This window comes from Osmerus eperlanus, chromosome 18 (assembly GCF_963692335.1).
Source record: "Osmerus eperlanus chromosome 18, fOsmEpe2.1, whole genome shotgun sequence".
Lineage (NCBI taxonomy): Eukaryota > Metazoa > Chordata > Actinopteri > Osmeriformes > Osmeridae > Osmerus > Osmerus eperlanus.
This window is the reverse complement of record NC_085035.1, coordinates 2744944-2772663: the sequence shown is the minus strand read 5'-3', so window position 1 is coordinate 2772663 and position 27720 is coordinate 2744944. Positions and strand designations below refer to the sequence as shown.

The window sequence follows — 27720 nt, the reverse complement described above, 5'->3', positions numbered from 1 at the left end:
AGAGAGAGAGAGAGAGAGAGAGAGAGAGAGAGAGAGAGATGGACAGAGAGGATTGGAGAGAGAGAGATGGACAGAGAGGATTGGAGAGAGAGAGAGAGATGGATAGGTGATTGGAGAGAAATGGAGGAAAGGGTGAGGGAAGGAAATTATTGCGGGAAGGGATGGATTCGCGATAGAACGAAACCCCCCAAGGCTTCATAACAGAGAGAGAAAATGGATCAGTCTCTCTTTCGTCTCCCAATCTTTTTTTTTTTACAAGTGATCTATGGGTCTGGCACATGATACATATTTGGGCAAGTTCTGAGATAATCTAACAGTCATCTACAGACAAAGAGGGCAGGAGAAAGAATCAACACGGCCATATACACACCACTCAGAGGCTAATTATGGCTTGCTGTCCTACGGAGAAGGTGAAAGAGGAACCAGGCTTATCTGCCGTGTGTGTACATAGCGCTGCTCCAGTGTCTTGTTTGAGGCTAGGGGTTAAACATTAAGGGACCTTTGGAATGACAGCTCCACATCGGAGTGGTATACGACCCAGCAGCTGCTGTGTGCAGAATGACTGAGGCTGAGCGCGGCGGTTAACAAAACAAAGAGAGGCGGGGACACATCGGGTCGCATGAAAACACACTCGATGCGGGTTCACACACACACGTGCACACAAACGCACACAAGTGGTTCGTACACCCACACACATCCTGTACGCGCGCACACACACAGCACACGAACTCACAAGAGCGTGCTCAGGTAACTGTGTCCACTACTACTAAACTCTTGAGCGCTATAAATAGGAATGCACAAACTCAATTGGGTCCTACAAGCAGGGAAGCTTTAGTCAGTTTGGCAGAGGATGGTTCTGTGAAGCGCCCGCATCGTCTGTGCTGCTCTGATGCTCCACACAGGAAACCCCTTCCACCTGTGTGACACACTCCACCTGCGTCACACACTCCACCTGTGTGACACACTCCACCTGCGTCACACACTCCACCTGCGTCACACACTCCACCTGCGACGTTGACGCAAAAACCGTGGACATGTGCAGCCGCCGCCGAGCCGTGTCACACACACGACACACACACGTCACACACACGTGAACCGTGTCGAATCACTGACCGATCGTAGGTGAAGAACAGCAGCTCATGGCTCTCAGCCTGACTACGTTCCGGCTCGTGAGCGGCTTGTTAGAAGGAGGCTTTTCTTTTTTTGTCATTTACATACGTCACACATACGTGACTGTGTCTCATCGCTGACCGATCGCTGACTTGGTCGAACAAGTCGTAGCTATATGGCATAGATGTATAGAAGTGATGTTTGGAGGGATGGAGGGATAGAGGGATGGAGGGATGGAGGGATAGAGGGATGGAGGGATGGAGGGATAGATGGATAGAGGGATGGAGGGATAGAGGGATGGAGGGATGGAGGGATGGAGGGATAGAGGGATGGAGGGACGGAGGGACGGAGGGACGGAGGGATGGAGGGATGGAGGGATGGAGGGGTGGAGGGATGGAGGGATGGAGGGATGGAGGGGCGGAGGGATGGAGGGATAGAGGGATGGAGGATAGAGGGATGGAGGGATGGAGGATGGAGGGATGGAGGGATAGAGGGATGGAGGGATAGAGGGATGGAGGGACGGAGGGATGAGGGCAGTAAGCGAAGGCCTCACCGACAGACGGCCTCCGCCCTCGAAGTAGCGAGAATGGCGTCCGTCGATCACCACGATCTCGTGGCTCTTGTCCAGGAAGCACTCGAGGGCCGACTCGGGGGTGCGGGCGATGTTGCACCTGAAGCCGGCGCGGTCGCAGGCCCACCAGAAGGCGTCGCTCTGGCTGTCCTCCTTGGCGAACACCAGCAGGACCTGAGGGAGGAGGAAGAGTGGAGGGCCGGGTTACGAGACACGCACGTCGTGCACACGCAGACCTAGGATGAGCTTTTTGGCTTCGATCGCTGGCAACATTCGCATCCCATGTCTACACCGCACACACTCACAATGGCCATACACACACACACACACACACTCACACACACACACTCACACACACACTCACACACACACACAGTGACAATGGCAGGGTTTGATCATAGGTAAATAAAGACGTTTGATTTCAATCACATCCCGCTCAACTTTCTCCAAAAGGCCGGCTTTAAAAGACGAGACACTATGAATGAGAGAAGAGCCAGTCACACGCTGCAGTCATTCAGTGTTCCACTGATGTCATATCCTGTTGTCTGCGTAGTGACTGACTCACTCTTTTGTCTGTTTGCTCAGACAAAAACATCAGTCATAAATTATTTCGTGCATAAGACACTGCAGGTTGTAAAACATCACATTCCTTCGCAAAACGTTATTAATATCCCACATGAGTTAAACGGGGCTGGAGTGATTGTATGACTGTATACCAGCCTGTACCAGCGAGAATGACGCCACACTGACTTCATCCAGGGTCATCAATGCCTCCTTATCCCACGCATACGGCTGCTCTCTCTCTCTCTCTCTCTCTCTCTCTCTCTCTCTCTCTCTCTCTCTCTCTCTCTCTGTCTCTCACTCTCTGTCTCTCTCTCTCTCTCTCTCTCTCTCTCTATATATATATATTCTCTCACTTTCTCTCTGTCGCTCGCTCTCTTTAGTACTCTCTCTCTCCCTCTTACACTTTCTCACTCTCTCATGCCCTCTCTCACTTTCTCTCTCTCAAGCTCTCATTTGCTCTCATTTGCTCTCATTTACTCCCTCCCCTCCCCTCCCCCTCCCCTCCCTGCTTCTCCCCCTCCCCCCCTCTCTGATTGATCCGGAAACAGACGCTGGTCCCTCTTATGCTGACTGCACCGAGGCACATTCCTCCGTGCCAAACCACCATGGGAAGCACATGGCCAAACACACACAGTCACCCAGGGGAGGGGAGGAGGGCGGAGGGGGGGCGGAGGAGGGCGGAGGGGGGCGGAGGGGGCCTGCTCCACGGGAGGAGGACCTGGGATGAGGAGCTCCGAGGAGCCGGTCGGGGAAGGTTCCTCGGCGACGGTTCCTGGGCTCTCGACTCACTTATTCGTGGTCGATGACTTTTGATCTTATCTTGTCTTAACTCCTATGATGTGTGGAGACAAACTCTGTGCTCTGACTGACCCAGTTTTCTTCTTTTTTTTACTTGAAGGCTTAGGGGATTGTGTGGACTGAAGACAATGAGGGACAGGGAGAGAATGAGAGGCCAAGTGTGGGGATGTGTGCAGGTTGACAGCTGAGGCCGACATGGCAGCTTGGTGCACCTAGCTACGGGCTAAGTGAGACAGAGCACATCAACCTCTGTGGAAACTCCAACTCCACTGGAAGCCATGTTCTGGATCGTAGGCCTCCTTCAGAGCAGACCGTGGCTGATCAGCACCAACGCAGACTGAGATACTCACCAACAGATGTGAGGTCTGTGGGCACACGGTGGGTTTGTATGAGAAAACACAAGCCCCTTGTGTGAAACTAATAGAGGACATGGGGCGGAAACACACACACGCATGCCCGCACACACACACAAACACGCACGCATGCTCGCACACACACGCACGCATGCTCACACACAACACGCACGCATGCTCGCACACACACGCGCACGCATGCTCGCAACACACACACGCAACGCACGCTCGCACACACACACACACACGCACGCATGCTCGCACACACACAAACACACACGCATGCTCGCACACACACACACAGCTGTGGGGTTGAGGTCAGAACCAGAGACCAGAGAGAGAGAGAGAGAGAGAGAGAGAGAGAGAGAGAGAGAGAGAGAGAGAAGATACTTTTTAGTTTTGCTTCGTTGGGGGCAGTTTTGAAGTGAAGTGTGACGAGGAAGAGAGAGGGGACAGAGAGAGGGGAGAGAGAGGGGAGAGAGACAGAGAGAGAGAGAGAGAGGGAGGGAGGGAGGGAGGGAGGGAGGGAGGGAAAAAGAGAGACATAGAGGGAGAGGGAGAGAGGAGAGAAAAAGAGAGACATAGAGGGAGAGGGAGAGAGAGCGAGAGAGTAAGAGAGAGAGAGAAAGAGATCAAGTATGCATGGACAACAGACAAACAGACAAAGCACAGACAAAGAGGGCCCACCGAGCGCTGTGAGGGAGCCAGACCGAAGGAGGCCCAGTGCAGCCTGCCTCCCCCCTCAGAACCACCTGGCATGAGCATGATGAAAAGAGAGGGAGGCGGAGGGAGAGAAGAAAGAGGGCCGGAGGAGGAGAAGGAGGAGGAGGAGGAGAAGGAGGAGGAGGAGGAGAAGGAGGAGTAGAGAAGGAGGAGGAGGAGGAGTAGGAGTAGGAGAAGGAGGAGGAGGAGGAGGAGGAGGAGGAAGAGAAGGAGGAGGAGGAGGAGAAGGAGGAGTAGGAGAAGGAGGAGGAGGAGGAGTAGGAGTAGGAGAAGGAGGAGTAGGAGAAGGAGGAGGAGGAGGAGTAGGAGTAGGAGAAGGAGGAGGAGGAGGAGGAGGAGGAGGAGGAGGAGGAGGAGGAGGAGGAGGAGGAGGAGGAGGAGAGAGGAGGAGGAGAAGGAGAAGGAGGAGGAAGCAAACGAGGCGTAGAGCCGCGAGCCAAGGTTGGTGCGTGCCTGTGAAAGGTCCACACAGTCTTTGATCCCGGGGCTAGCTTGTGTAACCATGGCGCTGGTGTGTGTAACCATGGCGCTGGTGTGTGTAACCATGGAGCAGGTGTGTGAAATTCCACACAAACACATACGGGGCCTGTCGTACCTGGGACGACGCCTTCCCGTGCCCTGCCCGGCAGGCAGGGGGCGCCGTTAGTCCTACTGAAGCCTCGACACACACATGCATACACACATGCATACACACTATTACCAAACACACACACACTCATTATTACACACACATGCAATATTACACACGTGCGCACACACACTATTGCCCACACACACGCGCGCACACACACAGTATTACACACACATATACACATACTCGTACAGATCCGGAAACACTCAAATGAACTGCTAATGCCACTGTAGTCATTGTATGTTTACACAATTAGCTGCACCAGCCATATGTTTGCCAGATGGTGTAAGAGGCAGGCAGAGGGATGAATATGCAGGCAAACAGACAGGCCAGTGGGCAAACAGACAGGCCAGTGTGCAGACAGACAGACAGACAGACAGACAGACAGTGCTGGCAGCCTGTCATCAAGTCAAGTGGGAGTTCCTGTATGATTGCTCACCCCGACCAGACTGCTGGAACCAAGCCAGACATTTACGAGATCCTCATTATCAGTACGACAGGATCCAATCTGACCGAGCTCTTCACATCCCCATCACCTTCCTCAGGGCCCGAGTCATCAGTCTCCCCCCCCCCCCCCCCCCCCCCCCTCTCGTTCACACACACAGGCGAGCTGAGATTCCAAACTTTCCCTCGACGTTCCAAACTCCTCGTCTCTCTGTTTGGAATGGCACCCGGTCGCATTGCTGTGATCGGTTTTCTTTGCCACCTCATCTATCACAGGCAGAACAGGCCCAGTCTTGGATATGGCGTGTGATCAAGTGGGCTCTGCGCTACAACGTTAGCGCAAAGCCCTGTATTTGACTGTAAAACACGACAAGCTGTCCAGTTTTCCAGCATTGTTTATGGCTTCTGATATTGCCTGGAATGAAAGTCTGTCTGCCAGCCGCAGCAAAGCTGCCCCGTGATTCCATATATCATCGCGCTCTATCATGTGGGACACAGTGCTCTCGCACCCATCAAACCCATTTGCCTTTTCACAAAACAGCTTCAGCCAGACACACAAATTGGACCTTACAGACAGGTTGATCATACGATCAAAGCCATTCATGAGTCATCTCATGAATATTACACTGTAGGGAATATATACAATACCACACTGTAGGGAATATATACAATACCACACTGTAGGGAATATATACACATATAACACGCTGTAGTGCAGCTTTGTATAGTGTCATGGGGGCACCAGGTGGGTATAGCTAAGCCTTCATCTAACAGCAGCATGTCCACTTCAGTACGTCATTACCCAGTCTCTCTCCCCAGCAGGAGCAGAGAGATGAAGGGAGGAGAGGGGAAGAGGGGGAGAGGGAGAGAGCAAAGGAAAACCGAGATCGAGACAGAGAGAAAGACAGAGCAAGCAAAAAAAGATATATATGGAGAGAGATATCGAGAGAGACTGAGAGAGAGAGCAACGAAAAATGAAGAAAGAGAGAGAGAGAGAGAGAGAGAGAGAGAGAGAGAGAGAGAGAGAGAAGGGGAAGAGAGAGAGAGAGATAGAGAGAGAGAGAGAGAGAGAGAGAGAGAGAAGGAGAAGAAAGAGAGAGAGAAGGGGAAGAGAGAGAGAGAGAAGACACATTTGGAGAGACTGAGGCTATCCAGGGCAGTGAGGGAGTGGTAAACGTCAAAAGCAAACTTTCAGCATGTAACTCCCCGCGCCCCCCCCCCCCCCCCCCCCTCCGTGAGCATTTTTATCTTTCTCTTTTCATCTCTCCGTCTGAGGGGAGGGTGGGGGAGGGGGGGGTGGGGAAGGTAGGTCATGGTTTGCCATCAGCAGGCTTGTACAGTACCACACTACTTCTGAAGTGCACCTTGATGTTTTTATGCGTTTGAGGTTGGTGGGGGGGGGGGGGGGGGGGGGTTGGGTAGGGTGGGGTAGGGGTGGGTGGGGGGTGGGGGGGTTCCGTAACAATAAAAACCCCATAGTCTCTCCACCTGCCCCTGGCTCTGCCAAACAGCCCTCCTGGGGGGCCCTGATATGGCCTGATAATAGAGGGCCGGAGGGGCCCGAGGAAGGGTGGAGGAGGCTGGTGGAAGGGGGAGGATAGAGGGTGCAGGGCTGGGTGACCGGTCTGCCCTCACACTGCTCCTGCCTGGGAGAGCATGCTTTTACGCTGAATGTTACAGAACATGTCAAATACGTTTCGATTGGAACACAGTTTGATTCAGGCATTATCATTTGATTGAAGTCATGTCATCACCCTCTAAACAAGCTCTCCACCAGCAAGCTGCAATAGATCAGTTCTGTGACCTTTTAAGACACTGACTCTCTACCACACCTATAATCAACACACACACACACACACCCACACACACACACACACACACACACACACACACACACACACCCACACACACACACACACACACACACACACCCACACACACCCACACACACACACACACACACACACACACACACACCCACACACACACACACCCACACACCCACACACACACACACACACACACACACACACACACACACACACACTGCACTTCACCTTGTATCACTCTCACTATTCCTCTATTACACAACAGCATAAGGCATGTGACTTATCTGGCCTTCAAATGGCTCACACTGGCCTAATCCTAGTCCACAAAATGGACAAACAATTAACCATCCCAAACCCAATCCCAGTCCCAACCTTACACAGGGAATATTAAGACTTCTATATTCCATGACCACAAATACAAAACCTATAGAAGAAAAATCTCTACTTGCTGAAGAGATGATCTCTATCTTTGTTTAAAACTTTAATCTTAAAAAAAAAAAAAAAATACACAAAAAAAAACTATCATCAAAGCAGAACTCATGCTCAGTGGACGCCCTGAACCGAACAAAGTGTACCTGTATGGGCTCCTGGGTGAGACGCATTGGACCTACACATTCCTCTGTGGCCGAGACCTGCAAGGAGGAGAGAGAAAAAAAACACAAGGAGAGAACATGAGGTTGTGTGAAGTCAAATACCCGGAGAGGGAGCGCTAGAGAGAAGGCAGAGAGACAGAGACAAGAAGGGAGAGAACGGGGTGAGAGGGGGCGGAGGAGAAGGTAAGACAAGGCTCACCATATCACCATCACCTTCCAGAAGCATAGCGGAACATGGAGCCTGTCCTTCCCTGAACCGCCCCTCTCTCTCCCTCTCTCTCTCTTTATCTATCTATTGTCCTTCCTCTTAGCAGTCCATATATCGGCCCAGTTCCAACCTCCCTCTGTCTCTCTCCTGGTTCTCTGTGGACAGTCGTCATGCAGAAGCTAGCGGCTCAGCTGACGAAGGCACACATCAACAGTCAGCAGGGAAGCTCTACTGATCACCGGCTCTGCACTGTGGTCTAAACACACACACACACACACATGGAATTTGTGACGTTGCAGAGACCTGTCCACTCCAAGCCTCTTTAGAGGGTATTAGAGGCCACGCCTTCCTGCCAAAAGGCTGCTTGTGGAACCTTGCAACAGATGTAAAGCCTTGTAACAGTGTGTGTGCGCCGGGCGCACGCGCGCGTGTCATTGAGCTCTGACCTTAGGAGCTTAAAGAGGCCATGATGACGTAGATCGGTAAGTAGACTGTAGACCGGCACACACACACAGAACACACACACAGAACACACACACACACAGAACACACACACAGAACACACACACACAGAACACACACACACAGAACACACACACAGAACACACACACACACACAGGCAGGGGGAGCCTGGATCTTGGCTGACTCTGCCCGTCTGATTGGTCATTTGTTAAGGTTAGTTAGTGTCCAGAATAAACCTGCGAAGCCTGAACCTCTCACGGAGCAGCAAGTGTGTGTGTGTGTGTGCATGTGTGCGTGCCTCACTTGCTGCTCTCCACACACACTGTCATACACATCAGAGAACGACTGCGAACGTTTCTTTTCTCCCAGCCTCCGGTTCTTTCCACGCGCCCTAACACTCTGCCTCATTTCCAAGAAGCAGCTTCTCACCGGAAGTGAATTCGGGGCGTTCCTCTTAGTAGCGGGATTCAAGCGAAACCATTAGCGGGGGTGAACGACGAAGAACCACATTCTACGCTTGGTCCTTGAGATTCCTGAAACCGTGGTAACCCTCACCTTCCTGTGTCAAATCCTCTGGTGATTGACAGGTCTCACAGATACAGTAGGCCAATGGTTTTCAACCCTGGTTGAGCAGGGAGACATCTAAAACATATAGGACAATTTGAAGACCACTGCAGTAGGCCACTAGTGATTGACAGGTCTGACTGACTACAGTAGGCCACTGGTGGTTGTCCGAAACGTAGAGAGAGAGAGGTAGAGAGAGAGAGATTCAGATGTTTCTGCCAGGGTGCTACAGTAGTTAACTGGTTCCCTTAAGTCTGAAAAAGGAGTTGATTTAACACCACTTGAATTATGATCAAGTTATGATAATGAATTTAATGGCGACTAGCTCAAGGAGATCTGAGATTAATCTATAAAAGACCTACAGAACACTCCTCTGACAGTACTTGTAGAAAAACATAAAAAGACCATGGGAATGGATACATTATTAAAGCTTATTAGAAAAACAATGTCATGGAAGTGGGTTCCTGCCAAGACACACACACACACCCACTCAAAAACACACACTAACTTTCAATCTAAACATAGCATTGGTCTTCTTTGCAATTTAAGCATGGTTAACATGCATTCTGTCATGGGAAATTATCTCATTATTACTTATTAAACCTTGTCGGCACACTAATATGTTAATTCACCCTAGCAGACTTTACCGTATCCTATTAAACACATGACCAGGACTATAGTCAGCAGTGAGTATAAAGCAATCCCACTGTGGACAGCTGTCACAGTCCTCTTAGCGCTGTTTATCTCAGTGGGGACTGATTAGATAATGGTAGGGAGTACATTTGACACAGATCTATGAGACTGATAGCAACTGTACATCCATGCCTGGAATCTGGTTGTACAATCACAACGGTAAGGCTCTCAACGACAAACAATCTTGGGGCAACCACCTGAACCAGCGCCGCAGACTTAGCATGCAGGAGGCACTTCCAGGAGATGCTAACACAGATACCACTGAGGATGTTTGTACAAGGATCAGCATCGACCCTGACAGGCCCTCACACAACAAAAACACCACTGCTCAAAGACTGATAGGGCATTTGCGGACAGGGTGGGTTTGTGTGTGTGCGTGTGTGTGTGTGCGTGTGATTTAACTGTTTTATTACCGTGACCTGAACGTAACCTGCTTCAAGGGTTTTGTTCCTCTCTCTCTCTCTCTCTCTCTCGCAGCCGCTCTCTCTCTCTCTCTATCCATCCATCCATCCATCCACCCCCCCCTCTCTCTCTCTCTCTCTCTCTCTCTCTCTCTCTCTATCCATCCATCCATCCACCCTCTGTCTCTCTCTCTCTATCCATCCATCCACCCCCTCTCTCTCTCTCTCTATCCATCCATCCACCCCTCTCTCTCTCTCTCTCTATCCATCCATCCACCCCCCCTCTCTCTCTCTATCCATCCACCCCTCTCTCTCTCTATATCCATCCATCCACCCCCCTCTCCCTCTCTCTCTCTCTCTCTCTCTCTCTCTCTATCCATCCATCCATCCACCCCCCCCCTCTCTCTCTCTCTCTCTCTCTCTATCCATCCATCTACCCCCTCTCTCTCTCTCTATCCCTATCCATCCATCCACCCCCCCTTTCTCTCTCTCTCTCTCTCTCGCAGCCGCTCTCTCTCTCTCTCTCTCTCTCTCTCTCTCTCTCTCCCTCTCTCTCTCTCTCTCTATCCATCCATCCATCCACCCCCTCTCTCTCTCTATCTATCTATCCATCCCACCCCCACCCCTCTCACTCTATCTACCAACCTACCTGTTGATTTCTTTTAGCTGTGGTGGACCGGTATGCTAGATATTTCGAACCTGGACACCAATGTGGAAAATAACAACACTTTGATGGTGACACTTCAAGGTGACTTGTTTAGATATAATCGCGAAGACATACCGAAAACGGTATGTTTGAATAACAAGGGATCTTCCTGTATTTCTAAGAGCTCTTTAAAAAGATGGGTCAATATCGGTAGTACACGTGGTCCCAGACATACATAGACCAAGAGAGGGAGAGAGAAAGGAAGGGGTGAGAGAAAGAGACACAGAGAGAGAGGGGGAGAGAGAAAGAGAGAGGGAGGGTGGGTGGGAAAGAGAGAGAAGGAGGGAGAGAGAGAGGAAGAAAAAGAAAAAGGGAGAGTCTGAGAGAGGAAGAGAGAGAAAGAGAGCGATAGAGATATAAAGACCCTCAAGGAGTGTCTGTACTGTCCACCATTATCATCAGACCACTAACATGTGACTACTGACTCCCCAGCTCTGCTCTATCCAGAGGGGTAAACACGGGCTGTTAGAACATATACACACACTCTCTCACACACACACACACACACATACATCTTAGCATCACCATGGCTATGATACAGTATGATATGATGTGTTTACACTCAATAGCATCATTCATAACTTCTCTCAGGGATGGACATGGAAAGCAAGTGACTGGAAGACCAGCTCTATTCATCACAACACCCCTGCTCCACACTAGTCCCAACTCTGGGAACACTGTTAGGGCCCCCTTCAACTCATGATACAAATCTATAAAAGCCTATTAAGTAATTAGGCCAATAAAGACAGTTCGCTGACATATTGCATTATGTCTCATAAGGAAAAGATTTCAAGGATACCTCTTCACACACATTTTGTGTTCAATCCAATGAACCAATGAATTTAGTGCTGGAAGTTGTGGTGTCCAGTGAACTTGGCAAGAAGAGGCAAGTGGTATGAGGCTGAATCATACTATTATCACAGTTTAATTTTAAGTAGGTGTACATATGGTATGGTGCCATTGGTATTGAATGTTTGAACGTTCTGTATTTACTAAACCACATCAATCAAATGACAAGTCACCCCATTCCACAGGTCGCTTCATTATCACTAGACCCCTGTTCCTGTAAGTACACTCTAGCATAGACATGGGTGCTAAATAGGCAGCCTAAACTATGGTTTCCTGAGACCCCGTGGTATTCCCATCCAACACAGTGGTCTTCGAGGACATTGTGGGAGCACCAGACTTCTGAGAGATCAATCTGCCATTCAGACCTCAAACCACTGCCTCTCTATTCCCCTCAGAAGCAGCTAACCTAGCTTGATTACTGGCCAACTGTCTTAACCCTCGTGCTGCCTTCGGGTCACATGACCCAAAGGTTCATAACGAACCATCGTTGTGTTTACCCAATTTTACCCAATACAAAAACAAATAAAAATAATTTTCTTTTAACCTTCGCAATGTGGGGGGTCTGAGACAGCCCAACGGTTAAAAGAAAATGCTTCACTTTGTTTTTGTATGCGGTAAAGTTGTCGCAATACGACGGTGGGTCACAATGACTGATGGGTCAGAACGACCCGAAGATAACACAAGGGTTAATGGAGATAACAGGCTCGAGCCAGGCTATGGTCGAGTTTCAATCCACACCTCCAGGAGATGGATGGTGTATAAACACTGCATTTTTCACGTATGGCAGCATCTCTCAAAAGGGTAGCCTACTCCTGAACATGCTGAGACATGAACACAAATCTTTTCTTGCCTGTCATGGTGTTTAATAACGTCAATTTTGGTCCACGTGACTTGGCTTCAATTTAGGCTATCGCGTTATGGGTCTGAACAAATCTGAAATCTGAACCTGATCAAAATCAAGATAGTTTGATTATTTAATCGGTATGCTATAACAAATAAGTCGTCCTAGGCCTACGTATTTTTTTTTCTTTCTGATGTTCAATGGCCAAGATCTTGCCAATGCTAGCCTACACTATGTTCTACCTTGACGCTGGTGTGGTTGGTCTGAGTTTCGGCCTCAATGCAGAAGTGTCCACCGCTGTTCTCCCTTCGATCCCGGTGGGAATTTGTCCGTGAAAGCCTATTTTGGTAGGTGATTACCGAGGGAATGGTGTCAGCTGCATCGGTCTTGATGAAGAGTCCGTGTAGAGTTGCTGCTGTGCCCTGCGAGATGGTGGTGGTCTGGTGTGGGGAATTGGACTCGTCGGAGTCTCGGCAGTATATCACCCCGCTCTGAGAGACGTGGATACTGGGAGCGCAGCCCATGCCTCAACGACGCGCCTCTCGCTCGCTGCGCAGAGCTAGAACCCAGACAATAAACACCGCTCTCTTTGCCGCGATGTGGGTACCACCGCCTCCTCCTCTTCCACAGCTGCCCGAACCACGGCCGCTGTTGTCTCCGACTCCGAGCATCAGCCGTGTCTCGCTATTGCTCCGCGTCTCGCTCCCACCTCTAACCCGCTGTTCGTTTGGGAACATCAAGGGTAAAACCGGAGAATACTCATTTAATTCTTCAGAATCGTAGTTGTAAACAGCCACGGACAATACATGGGCTCGGTGAAAAGGATCTCTGCTTGGCGATTATTCACGAATCTCCGCTTGTGGAGCCAGTAGCTATTCAGATCAATGAGTGGGATATGAAAGCCACAGGCTGAAGGTAGACACAGGCGACCATAACCAAGACCTCGTTGCCTAGCTCATATCATATTGCCCATCTTTAACATGACATCAACATCCAAATCCATCGGTCTTTCTAATCGGAATGCAATCGTTCCTCTCATCTTCCTCCTCAGAGGCCCAATGAAAATAAATCGGTGTAAAAATCCTAAATCGGTCATCTATAGACTACCTTCCTCTGGTAGGAAAGCTACGCGGATCATTGGTCGGGTATCATCTCGCGCTCTGCTCATTTACATCATTGAATATTTTACCCGTGTTACGGCAACTGTCCATCCCCCAATCTTGACTCGCATTCAACTCATGAGGATTAGCCTAAAGTGATTGCAGACATTTACTGAGGCTATTTATTTTCATGAATGTTTCAATGAAATCATAAATCAAATGATAAGACCCTGTAGGCCTATCATGGACCTCTTGTATAAAACAGGCCTATTCCTCATGATCATTTTCGTCATACCAGAATGCGTTAGCCTTATACAGAAATATAAGTTACAGCACTATAAATGTATGCCTGGCGTTTACAGTCCTAGGCGATAGGCCTATAATTTAAAGTGTCGTAGACTAGGCTACTGATTTAAACTGTTCGAACATGTTACTCGTTGTCAAGCTCATTGATTGTGATTTTACAAACTATTTGTCTTCTGACAGTAGGTCTTACCAGAATCGTAAGAAGGCTAAAAATAACTCACATTTCGATTGATGTAAAGGTACAGAGTTAACCAAATTATTTTATGTTCAATTAGTCTATTCATTTTCCACGCGCATTTAGGCAATTTAAACGTGTCATATGCTAAAGGTTTTTGGTTTTGTCCCCTTTCACGTTCAAGCTATACACAGAAGGCCGCACCCTGGTGGCGAAATGAACTTCAAGCGCCTCATTCACCGTGAATTTTAGAAGTTTATCAACTCAGAAAAACAAATATTAAATGTTCTATGTATACAAAAATATCATATTAACTTACCCTTTCTTGGCACAGTGTTTCATACTTGGAAATGTAAAAATGTAACCTGTATTCAAGATATGTATCAACAAGGGAAGTTATGTAGCCTACATTTCAAGCACGAGAAGGTTACGCTAAAGTAGTCTCAAAAAGTGCACTTAACATTCCAAACAGTGCTATTGACAAAAATAATATATAACATTGCCTGTCGACCGGTAGGCTACACGTAGCCTTGTTAATTTCAGACAACAATAAAGCGCAGGTTGTCAGTGTACATAGGCCTACATCTATTAATAGTTGCAATTCGGTTACCTTCTGCGGTCCGTTGGTAAAACCACTTTCTTCAGCCGAAGTCCAACTCATTTCTTAAAAAGGTCTAATTGTCTTTAAAAAAGCGCAATTAACAGCTGACTTTAAAGTCTGTGTTTTTCACTTACTTTATCCATCGAGATGGGGACAGCGGTGGGACTTTCTGCATTTGCAAGACTTTGATGTCAGTTTAATTGCAACTTCTTTGGCTCCAAAAGTCAAGCACCGAAGTTCCGTGTAGTCCTAGTGCCGACACACACATAAGCATTGCAAAATCCACGTGAGAACCGCCCACATTCTTCCAGAATTAGACTACAGCATATCACGTCAGTTTATGATATCATTAACTGATATGGTATCAATATTTTAGTGTAAAAACTATTTTCTGCTCATCAGTTTCATTTAGTGACAGGCTCAAATACCCATTTAAAACGTCCCATAGTTGTAGATTCAGTTGATGTCTTCAATTAAACCACACACCAATTATGAACAGCCTAGTATGGCAACACTTCATTTCACGATTGAAAGCTCTTTTTTTTTAAGTACATGGAAAAAACAAAATGGAAAAGAACATTTATTAGGCATGACTGTAGACTCTGCATTGATTTCACAGTTTGCATTAAACGTTGAGATTAAAGACCACACAGCCGTCTATAACTCGCAATCAACCGGTTAATCCTTAAATGTACAAAAACGATGTATCTTTAGACGTGTGTCTGCATCCAACCCATCTAGAGGCACTAGCCCTGCCCCACCAGGAGAGGCTGCTCTGAGGCAGTGTCACACAGGCTGCGACAGGTAAGAAAAGTGTTCATGACCTCCCAGGTCACTCCAACTCCTCCACTTTGATCCAGGGTTTGGCCGACTTGGAGATGTCTGTCTTTAGGACCTGGGGGGAAGCTTGGCAGGTGTCTGCGAATCTCTCCCGGGCCTTTTCCCAGTTCCTCTGGGTCTTGGTTCGGGTCAGGGAGGCATCTTCCACGGACAGAGCAGCACTGGCTCCCAAACCGGACTGAGACTTCCTGATCTTCAGCTGGATCTGTGAGGAGAGAAGATACCGGAAAAAAACCCTCAGCCAAAACAACGGAATTTAATTCAGCTACACTTGCTTTATCACTTCAATTCACTGTTTTTGTTTATTCAACTCAAAAGGTACATGCTTTTAACAAGATAAAAGGTACAGTACCAGTCAAACGTTTGGACACATTTTCAATGGGACAATGTGTCCAAACTTTTGACTGGTACTGTATATCTTTGTCCAACATAAGACGACCGAGCACAGAGAAGCAGAGATGAACCCCTGCGGATCCTTACAGGGTCTTTCATTCCAGCGCCGTCTTTTCCCAGACCCTCGCCCTTCTTCCAGCCCATCTTTTCCAGCATCTTCCGTCCTTTGTTGACCTCACCGATCTCCCTGCGAGACACGGCACAAGACAAGACGTTCAGGCCAACCTCCGTGGGTCATCATCCCTGAAGTTAAACCATCGCGCCCAGAGTCCAACTTAAACGAATACAGCTCTTACATATCCTTAACTGACAATGGCCGGGTTTCCCAGATTCGTTAAGAAGCTCTTAGCGTTCTTAGAACGCTCTTAAGAAGCTCTTAGCGTTAAGAGCTTCTTAACGAATCTGGGAAACCCGGCCAATGTCCTTGTGTCATTTAGTAAATGTAGTGTAATAATAACTTCAAGTGTCCTTAATTCCCTGGTATACGTACACGTGCACTGACGCGGGGGCGTCGTCCCGTAGGAAGACCCCGTCACTGCCCACAGTCTGCCGTCGCGACTCGGCGCGGTCCTTGTACCTGGGGTTCTTCAGAGCCTTGACCTCTTCGAACTCAGCACTCTGGCGCACCCAAGAGACCAAAACACACACAAGATGACCTCTACCCTCGCCCCCTCTAAAACACGCTACGAAACATGCTAAACGTAGAGTACACTGCAAAAAAACAAACAAAAAAAAACATTCTGGGCTGTTATTTGCGCCCACGAGTCTTGCGCAGTACTGCACCTCGTAGAGGACCGAGGGTGCCCCCCTCCCATGTGCATGGAGGGCCACGGGAGACACTCACTTTCAGGCCGTATTTGACCTTCATCTGCTTGAGCTCTTTCTGCCTCAGCATCTCCTTGTCTTCTTTGGTCTGTGCGGGGCCTGGAGGGGGAGGGGGGGGGGAGGGGGGGCAGAGCACAGGGGAGACGATCATCCTGCTCCTCAGCTCAGCGCACATCACAGCGGGACCACAGAGGACACGGCGAGGAGGAGAAGGACACGCCCGTTTCCTGAGTCGGAGTTTCACCTGCGGCGGCGGAGGCGTCCTCTCTGGGGTGCTTGCTCAGGTGAGCCATCACCTGGCCGGGCTCGCAGCCGTCGCACGTGTCCGTCCCCGAGTGGATGTGGAAGGATAGCACCGTGTCGCCCATCTTCACCTCGTCGCCGTGGGTCAGGGCGCACGGCTCACACTTGGTCTTGGGCTGCAGTGAGACAGCGTTTTCTTTTGTTGTTGTTAAGTCAACCAAACTCGCACCATTTCGTTTTATTACCATTGAACATTCTTCCAATTCTTACCAAATACCATTCTGTTATTGTTAAGGTTAAGAAAAATACCAAGTGTCAGTAAGTGAGGATGTTTTTTTTCAACTTCTGTCTTTCTTCAAAGTCTCACGTAGGAACTGGATTTAGTAGAAGCCCGTGTATGAAGATGCTACGGTGATCCCACATGTCCTTCCGAGGGTCTGACCTGTAGGATTCGGTTGCCGTTGAGGACTGTTCCGTTCTGGCTTCCCTGGTCCACCAGCATGTAGCACTGCTGGTCCCGGTCAAAGTACACCTCAGCATGGAACTGGGAGGGCAAGAGCACAGTGCTGTTCGTGATTAAAATTGCATTAAAAAAAAACTAAAAATCAGAAACAGATTTCTCAAGACTGCTTATCGACTACGTTCGTTAATCATGAATTCCTCTGACCAGGAGTGTAGGAGAGAATACCTTGCTGACTCCTATTTCAGGTATTCTAATAGCGTGGTCCACATCCTTCTCCCTGCCAAGACAAAAAGTTTATAGCTCCATGTCATATTTGACAGATTTAGCTGCTGCCTCTGGGAACTCGTTCCAAATTGCCAAGCACACTCCCCCTGGTGTCAGAAGAGCAGAACTGAACACACACTCGACTAAACTAGCACATTGCTGGCCAGCCTGGCTCCTGCGCTCAGCCGAGGAAGGTGAGAGGGTCTTTGGTGTAGGCTTGAGGAGGGAGACGGTGCCACTGACCTGCCGATGGTGGCTGGAGAGTCAGCCGTGATGATGAACAGAGTCCCCGTCTGCAACACGGGAGAACGGACCACTGTGACCCTCACGCAAGGAGGCCACACCTCCTCCACAACTGGGGGGGACAGACAAATCAAGATTTGTACATTACATTTACATTTAGTCTTTTAGCAGACGCTCTTATCCAGAGCGACTTACAGTAAGTACAGGGACATTCCCCCGAGGCAAGTAGGGTGAAGTGCCTTGCCCAAGGACACAACGTCATTTTGCACGGCCAGGAATCGAACCAACAACCTTCTGATTAATTGCCCGACTCCCTAACCGCTCAGCCATCTGACCCCCCAACAATACATAATACATTTATATACACAGTGCTCTGTAAAAACCCAGCATGTGCATACAGCTAGCCTATGGTCAGGCCCAGATCCAGACCCAGCTGATATCTAGAGACACAGGCATCATTGAGAGCTGCCTGCCGTATGAAAAGCCACGCATTCTGGGAAGAATTCCTCAGTTAGCGAAGCCCAGGCGTAACCAGAAAGGTAGAAGGGTGTGAAGTTCTCCATCCTCGCTCTCTCACCTTCAGGGCTCTCAACGTCCGACTCTGGGCTCGTTCTGGAGGGAGACGGCGTCGAGGACGAGGAAGACGACGAGAAGGAGGGGGTGGACTTCCATTCCCCTTCCGACTCGGTGATCTCGCCCTCTTCCGGCTCGCTGCTCCCGCTGGAGTCCTCCCTCCGTTCCTTCTTCTTCTTCAACTTCTTCGACTTCTTCTTCTTCTTGCTCTTGCTGTGCTTCTCCGACTTGGCCTTCTTCTTCTTCTTCTTCGAGCTCGCCGCGTCGTCCGAGCGCGAGCCGTTCGTCTGCTTCTTCCTCTTGGCCGAGCGATCGCAGCTCCCGTCCCGTCGGGACTTGGAGGAGGCGCTTCGCCGCGAGGGGGGGTCCGAGCCGGGAGACCGTCGCTTCAGCTTGTGCGGCGCCGCGCCCCTCTGGGCCGCCCGTCGCTCCACCCACTCCACGTCCTCGTCCTCCGCCCTGGCGTCCTCGCCTCGGAGGCCCTGTCGCCAGACAGTCAACAGGAAGTTCAACGTCTCCGGAAGCGTCAGACGGCAGGACACGAGGGAAGGCTCGGACTATGAGGCATCTCCGCGTGTTTATTTTAAATATGTTTTTTTTAAGGTCTCAGTTTTCAAAGGCGTGGCAGGGTGGGGCTTGAATGTCAGTTCAGAGGAAACGCCTGGTCCAGAATTGAGGTCCTTCAGTTCTGCCTATTGTTGAAGTAGTTCTTACCCACTACACTGACCCTGTGACTCCATGAAGACTAACTATAACCTTCTCCTCTCCATCTCCCAATGAACCCCAATCACACTATCCTTTCAAATATGTAAAAAACAAGTAGTATCATTGACTACTTTATGAATTTGAAAGGTGTATAAGTGTACCTCTGTGGGAAGAACTGTTCCAGTTAGAGGAAATCTTCATGTTTGCCAATGAGTTAACCACCTCTTGTACCTAGGTCAGAGGAACATCAGGTTCAGTCAACTACACATAACCCAGGCTACATCTCGACTATAAACTGTCACCGTTTGAAACGTTTGAAAACTGAGACCCCGTTTTGAGCCTGCGAAAAGGGGCGATGCCTCAAAAGCCTCGTGTCCACCAACAAGCACGACAACATCAACATACAAAACAAAAACAAAAAAGGGCTACATATCTATTCGCATGCAGCCTCAGACGAAAGCGTCCGTTAAACGAATACGACGTCAAAAATGCATCACTTACCTACCCTTCACATCGGGACATGTACAAGCACAGCTGGCTATGTTCGGAGCTGTCGTTATGTGCTGCTGTATTCTCTGGCTCGTGAGGTCCCCTACCTTGTCGTCCTTGCGGAAAGACTTCTCTCCCGCCGTCTTCCACTTCTTTCCTTTCTTCAGTGAGGCCTTGGGGCCCTCAGCGCCCTCCTCCGTAGCCTGCGCGGCTGACACTTCAATCCTGGAATGGAACTGATAGCGGCCGCTCTCTGCGTCGTAGTAGTAATACATACCGGTGTTGTTGTCATAGTACAACTGGCTGACCTAGGGGAGAGAGAGAGAGGTGGGAAAAGGGGGAACAAATCACAAATGCATTCACCCAAGACTTCAGAACTGATCTTTAATTTCTTTATTTACAGTTTCAGTATCAGGCTGTGAGGAAAGATAGGGGGGGGGGCTCTGACCGAGTCGTAGTAGAAGCCTGTGCTGTGGTCGTAATACATCCCCGTGGTCTCGTCGAAGATGAAGCCTGTCTGGGTCATGGCCTGCTCCGCCGTGGCCCTCAGCATGTCGGCTATGGAGCCTCCATCCGCCTCCTGGTGACAGTGAGCACACGCTTTTATTTTGAAAAACGTTCAGTATTATTTCTATGAAAATCTGTCTTCACTGCCAAAACAACATGAAAGTGGGGATGTTACTGCTGGTTAATAAAACACACCTCCGGTTTAGCCGCTTGGTCGCCCCCCTCATGTTGTACGGGCACTTCTACGATAGTCTCAGTGGAGGTTTCAACTTCAGTCTTTACTGCGACAGTAAATTCAGCAGCTTCCTGTGTTTCAGTCACAACATTCTCCTGGGTTTCTGCCCCTTCAGTGTTTTGATAACCTCCATAGTAGTAGTTGTAGTAGTCTGAAAAGCACAAATTCGGGATTAACAGGTGTTTGCTCTGTGGAAGTGTGTGTGTGTGGGGGGGGGGGGGGGGGAGCATAGAGAGATACTTGGGTATGGTAGACTAGCGGGAGCACAAGGCCTGCAGCACCAGAGACTACATAGGGAGTCAGGTGGCTGAGCGGTGAGGGAATTGGGCTAGTAATCCGAAGGTTGCCAGTTCGATTCCCAGTCATGCCAACTGACGTTGTGTCCTTGGTCAAGGCACTTCACCCTACTTGCCTCGGGGGAATGTCCCTGTACTTACTGTAAGTCGCTCTGGATAAGAGCGTCTGCTAAATGACTAAATGTAAATGTACATACCAGTTTCCGTCCATGTCTGTTCGTCGGTTTGAGTCTCTGCATCGGTTTTGCCTTTTTCCTTCCTTTTTCGTTCATGAATCTCGGCGCTCAATTTGTCAACCTGGCAAACGGAAAGACGGAATCAGAGTTGGATTTGACAAACTCAATGAAATGATATATATGCCAACATGCCATTCAACATTTATACCTGTTTCCTCAGGTCTTCGTTGTAGCTTTCTGTGTTCTTCTGCAGTCGTTCCGAGTTCGTCAGTTGTTTCTGTAACTTGACCAGCTCGGTTCTGCAGGTTTCCAAATCTTGCTTCAACGACTCCACCTTCACGCGAAGCTCAGCCACGTCCTCCTCCGAGCTCTCCTCTCCATTGTTGTCCATAATTCTTGCTGAGTAAATAATGATCAAATAAACGGATTACAAAAAAGCTACTGTGGTCCTGGAATGATAGCTACGTAGCTAACACGATTTGTAGAAGCCTCCGCTAGCTATTAACCTAATACATTTACATATCCCCTCCACTAGTCCTCCCATAAGTTATAGAGATCTATAAAAAAAAAGGGTTTTACCAAAACTGAAACATCTAGCCTACTAGTTAGCAAACTAATGATGTTTCAATATCCACTAACTCAATCGGGCACCACCGCCACTAAACCGCAGCCTTACCGATTGCCTAGTATTTCTCGACTGGACGCCGTTTCTCTGCTCCCTCCTCCACAATAATCAACCTGCAAGTTGAAAATAAACATCTTATAACCACCCAGCATTCTGGACACATGCGAGCACATGTTGTGGATAATAAAGACAGTTAAAATGGGTACAGTAGATATGTTTACAGTCCACCGTGATCGCGAGTGCCATTTTCTTAACGTCATATCCGCTTTTCTTCTTCTTTCACTGTGCAAAGTGCAACCACAAAGGAAGTCCATTTTTTTTATTACTCATCTATCTTCAAATAACAAAACAAAATGTTTTTCCGGAAAGACAAAGTAGAAAAATGAATACAAAATTAAAGTAAATGTGTACAACTCAAGTACATATGATGAGATACAACATGAGAATTTCAAGGCACTCTTCTTTTCCAATAGCTTTCAAGACTCTTTAAATCATTTTAGAGCAACTACCAAATATACGTGTATGCAAATAAAACGTTCTTATAATCAACACACTATTACATACAAATGCAATGCCTTTGTTTTGCAGAAAAACACCAAATGTCATAACAAAAAGGCCAGCAGGGGGCATGCAGAGTACAGGAGTTGAGATTACCCGCGGTACGTTCACTCAGCACCGACATCGCCGACAACATTAGTAAATCATGTACGACTATAATTTTTTAAATTAGAAACCCATAAAGCCATACATTTCAAAGCTGCTCACGTGCCCATGGTCTCTTAATTTAATTGTGCATCTTGAAGCAGAAGGACAATTCAACTTTTGAATATTCAGAGTGACTTCAGAAGTTGATTTACTCGAATAAGTGTAATTCATTAAAATCCCCAGTACCCAGACTTTATGTGGAAATCATATTAAAAGAGACAATCTCCTTCTCAACCCCGGAGGTACTTGTAAAAGCCTATACAACTATGCGTGACTTTCCTAATTAAGAGATGCCTACAGTCCGTTGTGGATATGACAAGGAGGACTGGTAAACAACGACGAGACGGAAGTTGTTGCCAGTCACTTTGGTAGTGGGAAATCAGAAAGACGCAGGTAGCGAAATCTAATTGGCTGGAAATGTGTGTTTAATGCGTTGACTCATTTAACAGGAAACGGTAATGAAAATGTGAGTGCAGTATATAGACACACACGCACACAAGCACACAAGCACACACACACACCAAGACAAGTGATTACTGATTTATGACGTATGTCCTGGAGGCACAGGAGTCGTAAAATTTAATGAACCTCACCTCCTTTAATTGGCATTTGCGCTGCATGATAGGTTAGGGGTCTTTATCTTTAAAAGCCAAAATAACATTGTAGTGATTTGAAAATCGCATTTGTGATCCTGATGCATCCTCTATCACAAACATACAAACTGAATAATAACAAAAAGTGTGAACGTGTCATACCGCTGTCTCATCACCACAAAATTGGATTTCATCTCTGTTCTTTTATGTTCCCACTGCAGTACTTTGCAGTATGTTACGCATGTCCCAGAAAAACCATTGTTTCCCTAAATCAGAATTCAGCACAGTGCTTTTCACACAAATGGATTCGCAATGCCACAGCACCCTGCAATTAAATCACACACCAAAATGATGATTATTTCTGTGTATGTATGTGCATGAGTGTACATTCAGGGAAATGGCCATATCCTGGTCATGGATCCCTTGCCCCAAGTGGAGAGGCGTGGGGGGGGGGGGGGTGTTGAGGGAATGAGGGGGGTGTAGGGAGGAGAGAGGGGCTCCAGGGAGAGGAGGAAGATACTGAGTGGGGGGATACGTGAGTTTCACATTTACATTACATTTACATTTAGTCATTTAGCAGACGCTCTTATCCAGAGTGACTTACAGTAAGTACAGGGACATTCCCCCGAGGCAAGTAGGGTGAAGTGCCTTGCCCAAGGACACAACGTCAGTTGGCATGACCGGGAATCGAACTGGCAACCTTCGGATTACTAGCCCGACTCCCTCACCGCTCAGCCACCTGACTCCCGGAGTTTCCAGGCTTGGAGGAGTTTTCAGGAAAGACTGGGAGATCTGAGCTGATACCTCGACCAAGATGGCCCAGAATAGCAGTGTTTAGGTAGAAGAGACGCAAGCAATGTCGTGTGGCTGACGTAGTATGTGCGTAGGACGCTTGTGGACCAGTGCTCTACGGTGTGGGGGGTGCTGGATAATATCCTGTCCTTGCCTTTCAGCATTTCCGCGGTGGTGGCCGTGCAAAATTGGAAACGCACCTTCACTATTTTGCAAAGCGATACAGAAGATCTCATTGGAAGGATTTTGTGATAGTTTTATGGTCTAAAGGCTATATCCGATAAGCGCGGTTCTTGGCATGCCATTACTGATAACGTGTGGTGATAGTACTTTATTCCAGCTGGGTTTCATTATCTATAGCCCTTAAGTTATGGATCTAGAGGAAGGACTACATCTCTATCCACTAACCACCCAGTCTTACCCATCTTATCTGACGATACATTGGAAATGCAACTTTGTATTCATTGCAGCTTTTCCAAATGAATAGATGCAATTAAAAAGAAAAGAAAAACAGGACAAACATTTGTATTGAACATTTGTAATTGAACTTGGTGTGACCTTGAGCTGAACAGAGAGAATGTAAGATACACACACAAACGCTCATGTACACACACATCCACACACACACACAATGTCACACACACACAATGTCACACACACACACTTGTGGACGTCTGAGGGAAAGGCCTGAAAACAAATCTGCCTGGCAAGGGTAAAAAGTGAGCTGTACTCCTGGGAAGGGTACAGAGTGATGAAATCAAATCAATCTGACCTGTCATGAGACAATTTGACGAATGTCTACAATCTTTAATGTGGGAGGGTGGAGGGGAGTTGGAGGCTGTCTACCTGTGTGTGTGAGTGTGTGTGTGTGTGTGTGTGTGTGTGTGTGTGTGTGGAGGTGGGGGTGGGTAGGGAGGATGTTGCAGACCCGGCTGGAGTGTGTGTCTGGTGCCAACCTCGCTGTGTTTTTCTCCCGGGGCCTGAGGCTGTTTATCTTGGTAACGTCAGCCCAGCTTCATGCTCCCACAATTAGCCGTCACTCTGCAGTAAAAATGGCCTCCAGTGCTAATGAAAACGGGAATGGGTTCTAATACGAAACGTCAACTGTGACATCATACTCGGATGAATCCTGACAGATGAGCCATAAGAGTTTCTATTTTCTGTTTTCTTCAAAGGATGTGTGTGTGCGCGTGCGTGTGTGTGGTATCTGTGTCTAAATAGAGATCAGAAGCAAGTGAACTATCTGTGTTTGTGAGTTTGGTTTCTCCTGAATGAATTTGAAGTCTGTAACAGTGAAATGCCAGCCATTCTCAGCACATTCTGTTGGACCAGGCTGAACAAAACCTCAGGTTCTTTTCCCAGCACAGTTATGGCCAATTACTGGACGTGTCACTCAGAAGAGAGAGAGAGGTTGGAGTCGAGCTGGGAAGGTGAATTGAGAGGCAGAGACTCAACATTCAGAGAAAAAACGTCTTGAAAAAGTACAACTCTACATACCGTACAGTATGCAATACATTCCCATGGATATTCTTTTTTAAACATACGCACACAGAACACACACACTTGGCCACACGCCAGGGGTGGTTCTACATGGGGGCCTACAGGGGCCAGTGCCCCTGTAGAAATGTCCCTGGCGCCCCCTGTGGCCCCCCTGAGCTGACTGAATATTTTTTTTACACTTTGCTTTTCTTCTTCTAGTAGTCATCATGAAACGAGGACGGGACATTGCAGCCTTTTTTGCCCCAGTAAATAAAAACGTGAGAGAAACATATCAAGGTATTGAGAGAGCTGAGGAGCTGGAAGAGGGAGAGCCAGAGCCGTTTGTATGATTTTAATGTAAAGCTAAATTAAAGTATTTAATGTTTAAATATCATTTGTTTCCGTTTTTTTAATGTGCCCCTCTGATTAAACACTGCCCCCTCCCCCCCCCCTTGGCCCCCCCAGTAAAATTAGTCTAGAACCGCCACTGCCACACGCTCACACATGCACGCACAAACACTCACTCACAAATACACACACACACATGCCCAGTTGTCATTCCAGGGCCCCTTTCTGCGGGTAATCTCTTACTGTTTTCGCACTCCATTTAATTCATTAACACATAAGCGGCATGTCAGTCGCTCAGAAAAGCAGCCTGTTTATACAATACCGTGGCCTCGTGTGTGAGAGGCCATGTACAAATCGAATCCAACACATCGGTGCTGATGTGCGCATCTTAATGGGGACAACGAGGATCGCAGAAGAACACGTCAAGAGCGTGAACCCTGGTCGCCAACCGTCGCTCCCGGCCTTCCATATCAGCGTGGCGCGCCATGGAGTCAGCTGTGCCGAGGAGAGATTAGGGAGAAGGTGTGAACTTTTACGGCGTGATCGTAAATGTGATGTGTCAGATTACAGTGTATCTGTAAACAACTGAATGACTGTGAAGGGATGGGAGGATATTTCAAGTGTTAATTAATCTGTCATTTCTGGCCTTGAGTGATGGAGTTCTGTGTGTATTAGAGGTGGAAGATAAGTGAGGCAGGCTGGGTCCTGTCCAGAAACCCGAGACTGACTTGCAGTATGCAAGGCTAACATAGATGTTATGGTAGTATCATATAGGCTAACATAAATGTTATGTTTGTAGGCTAACATAGCTTATATGATACTACTCATTTCAAATGGACGGATATAGAAATAAATGGTTTGATAGCTCTGCTAGAATCTTTTTTTTTTTTTTTTACATTAGCATGACCAACATCTTCCACTGCATGATTGATGGTTTGTGAACAAAAGTACAGAATATCATTGAAGACTCATTTTCATTATTTAATGAAAATGTATTTCTTAAGAAGAGGTATTTTTGAGTGCATTGGTATACCATAGTCTTGATGAAACAGATTAGGTGATATTGAAATTGCAGTATAGCCACAGGATGTTTCCTAAATGTAGGCCTATGTTAAAATGTGCTGCTGCTTATAATATTGGTGAGCTTGTTGCGTTACTACGATGGCTAGCTTTACTTTTATGATTTATGATTTGTTCATTTCCAGTTTATTTGCCGGGCTATTATTATGTGGAAAAGCACTGCTAAAGATACATAGCAGCTGGGCCTCGTGTGGCTGGCCGCACGCAGACAGAGCACGCTATTGCCCCCAGCACTTGTTGAAACTCTTTTGCCTCAGCGAGAGGACAAATCGCGGAGATTGTCCACATACGACGGCCAAAAACAACAGCATTAGACCTGCAGGCTCCTGGCGTGGCCAAGCCGAGGAGGACTGAGCGCAGCCAGGTGGAGGAGGGGAGGGGAGACGGCTGAGGGGTCGCGGCTGCTGTGTTTTTGGAATACAAAGTCTTTCTCGATCTCCGCTGCGTTTTCCTTGGCTGATGAAAATGATAGATGTGGTTTCAACGAGAGCCAGGGAGCACGGCGAGTTCGAGTGTAATCTTGAGCAATTGTTTCCGAAGGTTCTCCCTGCACGACATCAAAACCCGGGTTGTTGGAGATTTGATGAAAGCCTTCAAGGGAGGGGACACCATCTATGCAACCACTCCACCAGCTGCTGCATGATCACGCCAGCGATGGAGCGCCGCCACGCCGTTATGACGGCCACACACACAAAAAAGCAGTTTCCCCTACCTGCAAAACACATCCATGTGGATGGATATTCCCATCTGGCAAAAGCGAACCGAAGTGAGTCCATATCTTCCTGGCCCCTTACTGATAACCATGCTAGGCTCCTGAGAGAGACAAGACAAAATGGGTGAGAGCCATTGACCTCGGCGTCTACTTAACGGCTGTTAACGCAGCAGTCAATTCAGGACCTCATTGTATGTCTGTATCACCCTAGCGCACCTGTCCATCCGCAATCTCCCTGACGCTTTCGCCCAATTGTCTGGATTGTTTACGTACAGCAGGCGGATTCTTCGATTAAAGGGTACGATTGAGGAGAAGGCACAACCTCATGAGCGATTGGGGCTGGCCTAGTGCTCGGCCACAAGTATCGCCCGTGATTAGCTCTCACATATGCTAACAACATAATGGTCCTGGAAATGGCCAGTGAACAACAACAGTATACTTGTTCCGTCGGTTTCCCTCAGGGGCCACTTGGCATTTCCTGATTAAAGGCCACCAAGGACTGTTACGGGCCAGAACCACACAACAGTGTTTACATGGAACTAAATTCAATCATCCTGCATTTTGACAGAGTTGGCAGGCTTTCAAAAAATGCAAAGTACACACACACACAC

General features: G+C 48.1%; 2 protein-coding genes across 4 annotated transcripts in view; both read right to left on the bottom strand.

Annotated features, from left to right (window-relative positions):
• Positions 1-13388, bottom strand: part of pde8b (phosphodiesterase 8B) — a 27791-nt gene extending 14403 nt beyond the window's left edge. Inside the window, 6 exon segments of the mRNA XM_062484559.1 lie at positions 610-630; positions 1226-1239; positions 1632-1680; positions 1682-1855; positions 7599-7655; positions 12584-13388. Coding sequence (XP_062340543.1) covers positions 610-630; positions 1226-1239; positions 1632-1680; positions 1682-1855; positions 7599-7655; positions 12584-12865 — 597 coding nt within the window. The 5' untranslated portion in view covers positions 12866-13388.
• A 1634-nt stretch (positions 13389-15022) lies between these two features.
• Positions 15023-21671, bottom strand: aggf1 (angiogenic factor with G patch and FHA domains 1). 3 transcript variants are annotated; one of them, XM_062484390.1, is made up of 16 exons: positions 21622-21671; positions 21452-21513; positions 20984-21174; positions 20797-20896; positions 20264-20454; positions 20010-20141; positions 19669-19869; positions 18372-18849; positions 17795-17906; positions 17513-17564; positions 17267-17368; positions 16826-17000; positions 16601-16680; positions 16247-16374; positions 15844-15943; positions 15023-15568 (listed from the first exon to the last, which is right to left on the bottom strand). In XM_062484390.1, exons 3-16 carry the CDS (start codon positions 21164-21166, stop codon positions 15356-15358), a joined length of 2247 nt encoding a protein of 748 aa, XP_062340374.1. In that variant the 5' UTR covers positions 21167-21174; positions 21452-21513; positions 21622-21671; the 3' UTR covers positions 15023-15355. The 3 variants fall into 3 exon arrangements, with proteins under 3 accessions (XP_062340374.1, XP_062340375.1, XP_062340373.1); XM_062484391.1 differs by lacking the exon at positions 18372-18849 and adding an exon at positions 19234-19303 and having other exon boundaries at positions 21452-21650; XM_062484389.1 differs by having other exon boundaries at positions 21452-21650.
• Between the last annotated feature and the right edge of the window lie 6049 nt (positions 21672-27720).

What these genes read in the sequence shown, in the direction of transcription:
- aggf1 (XM_062484390.1), bottom strand. Translation starts at nt 21,166, where the DNA reads ATGGACAACAATGGAGAGGAGAGCTCGGAGGAGGACGTGGCTGAGCTT. An exon ending in TCTCCAGCCACCATCGGCAG is followed by an intron (nt 17,565 to 17,794) that starts GTCAGTGGCACC and finishes TTGTCTTGGCAG; the next exon opens with GGAGAAGGATGTGGACCACG. An exon ending in CTGAAATAGGAGTCAGCAAG is followed by an intron (nt 17,369 to 17,512) that starts GTATTCTCTCCT and finishes TTGCCCTCCCAG; the next exon opens with TTCCATGCTGAGGTGTACTT.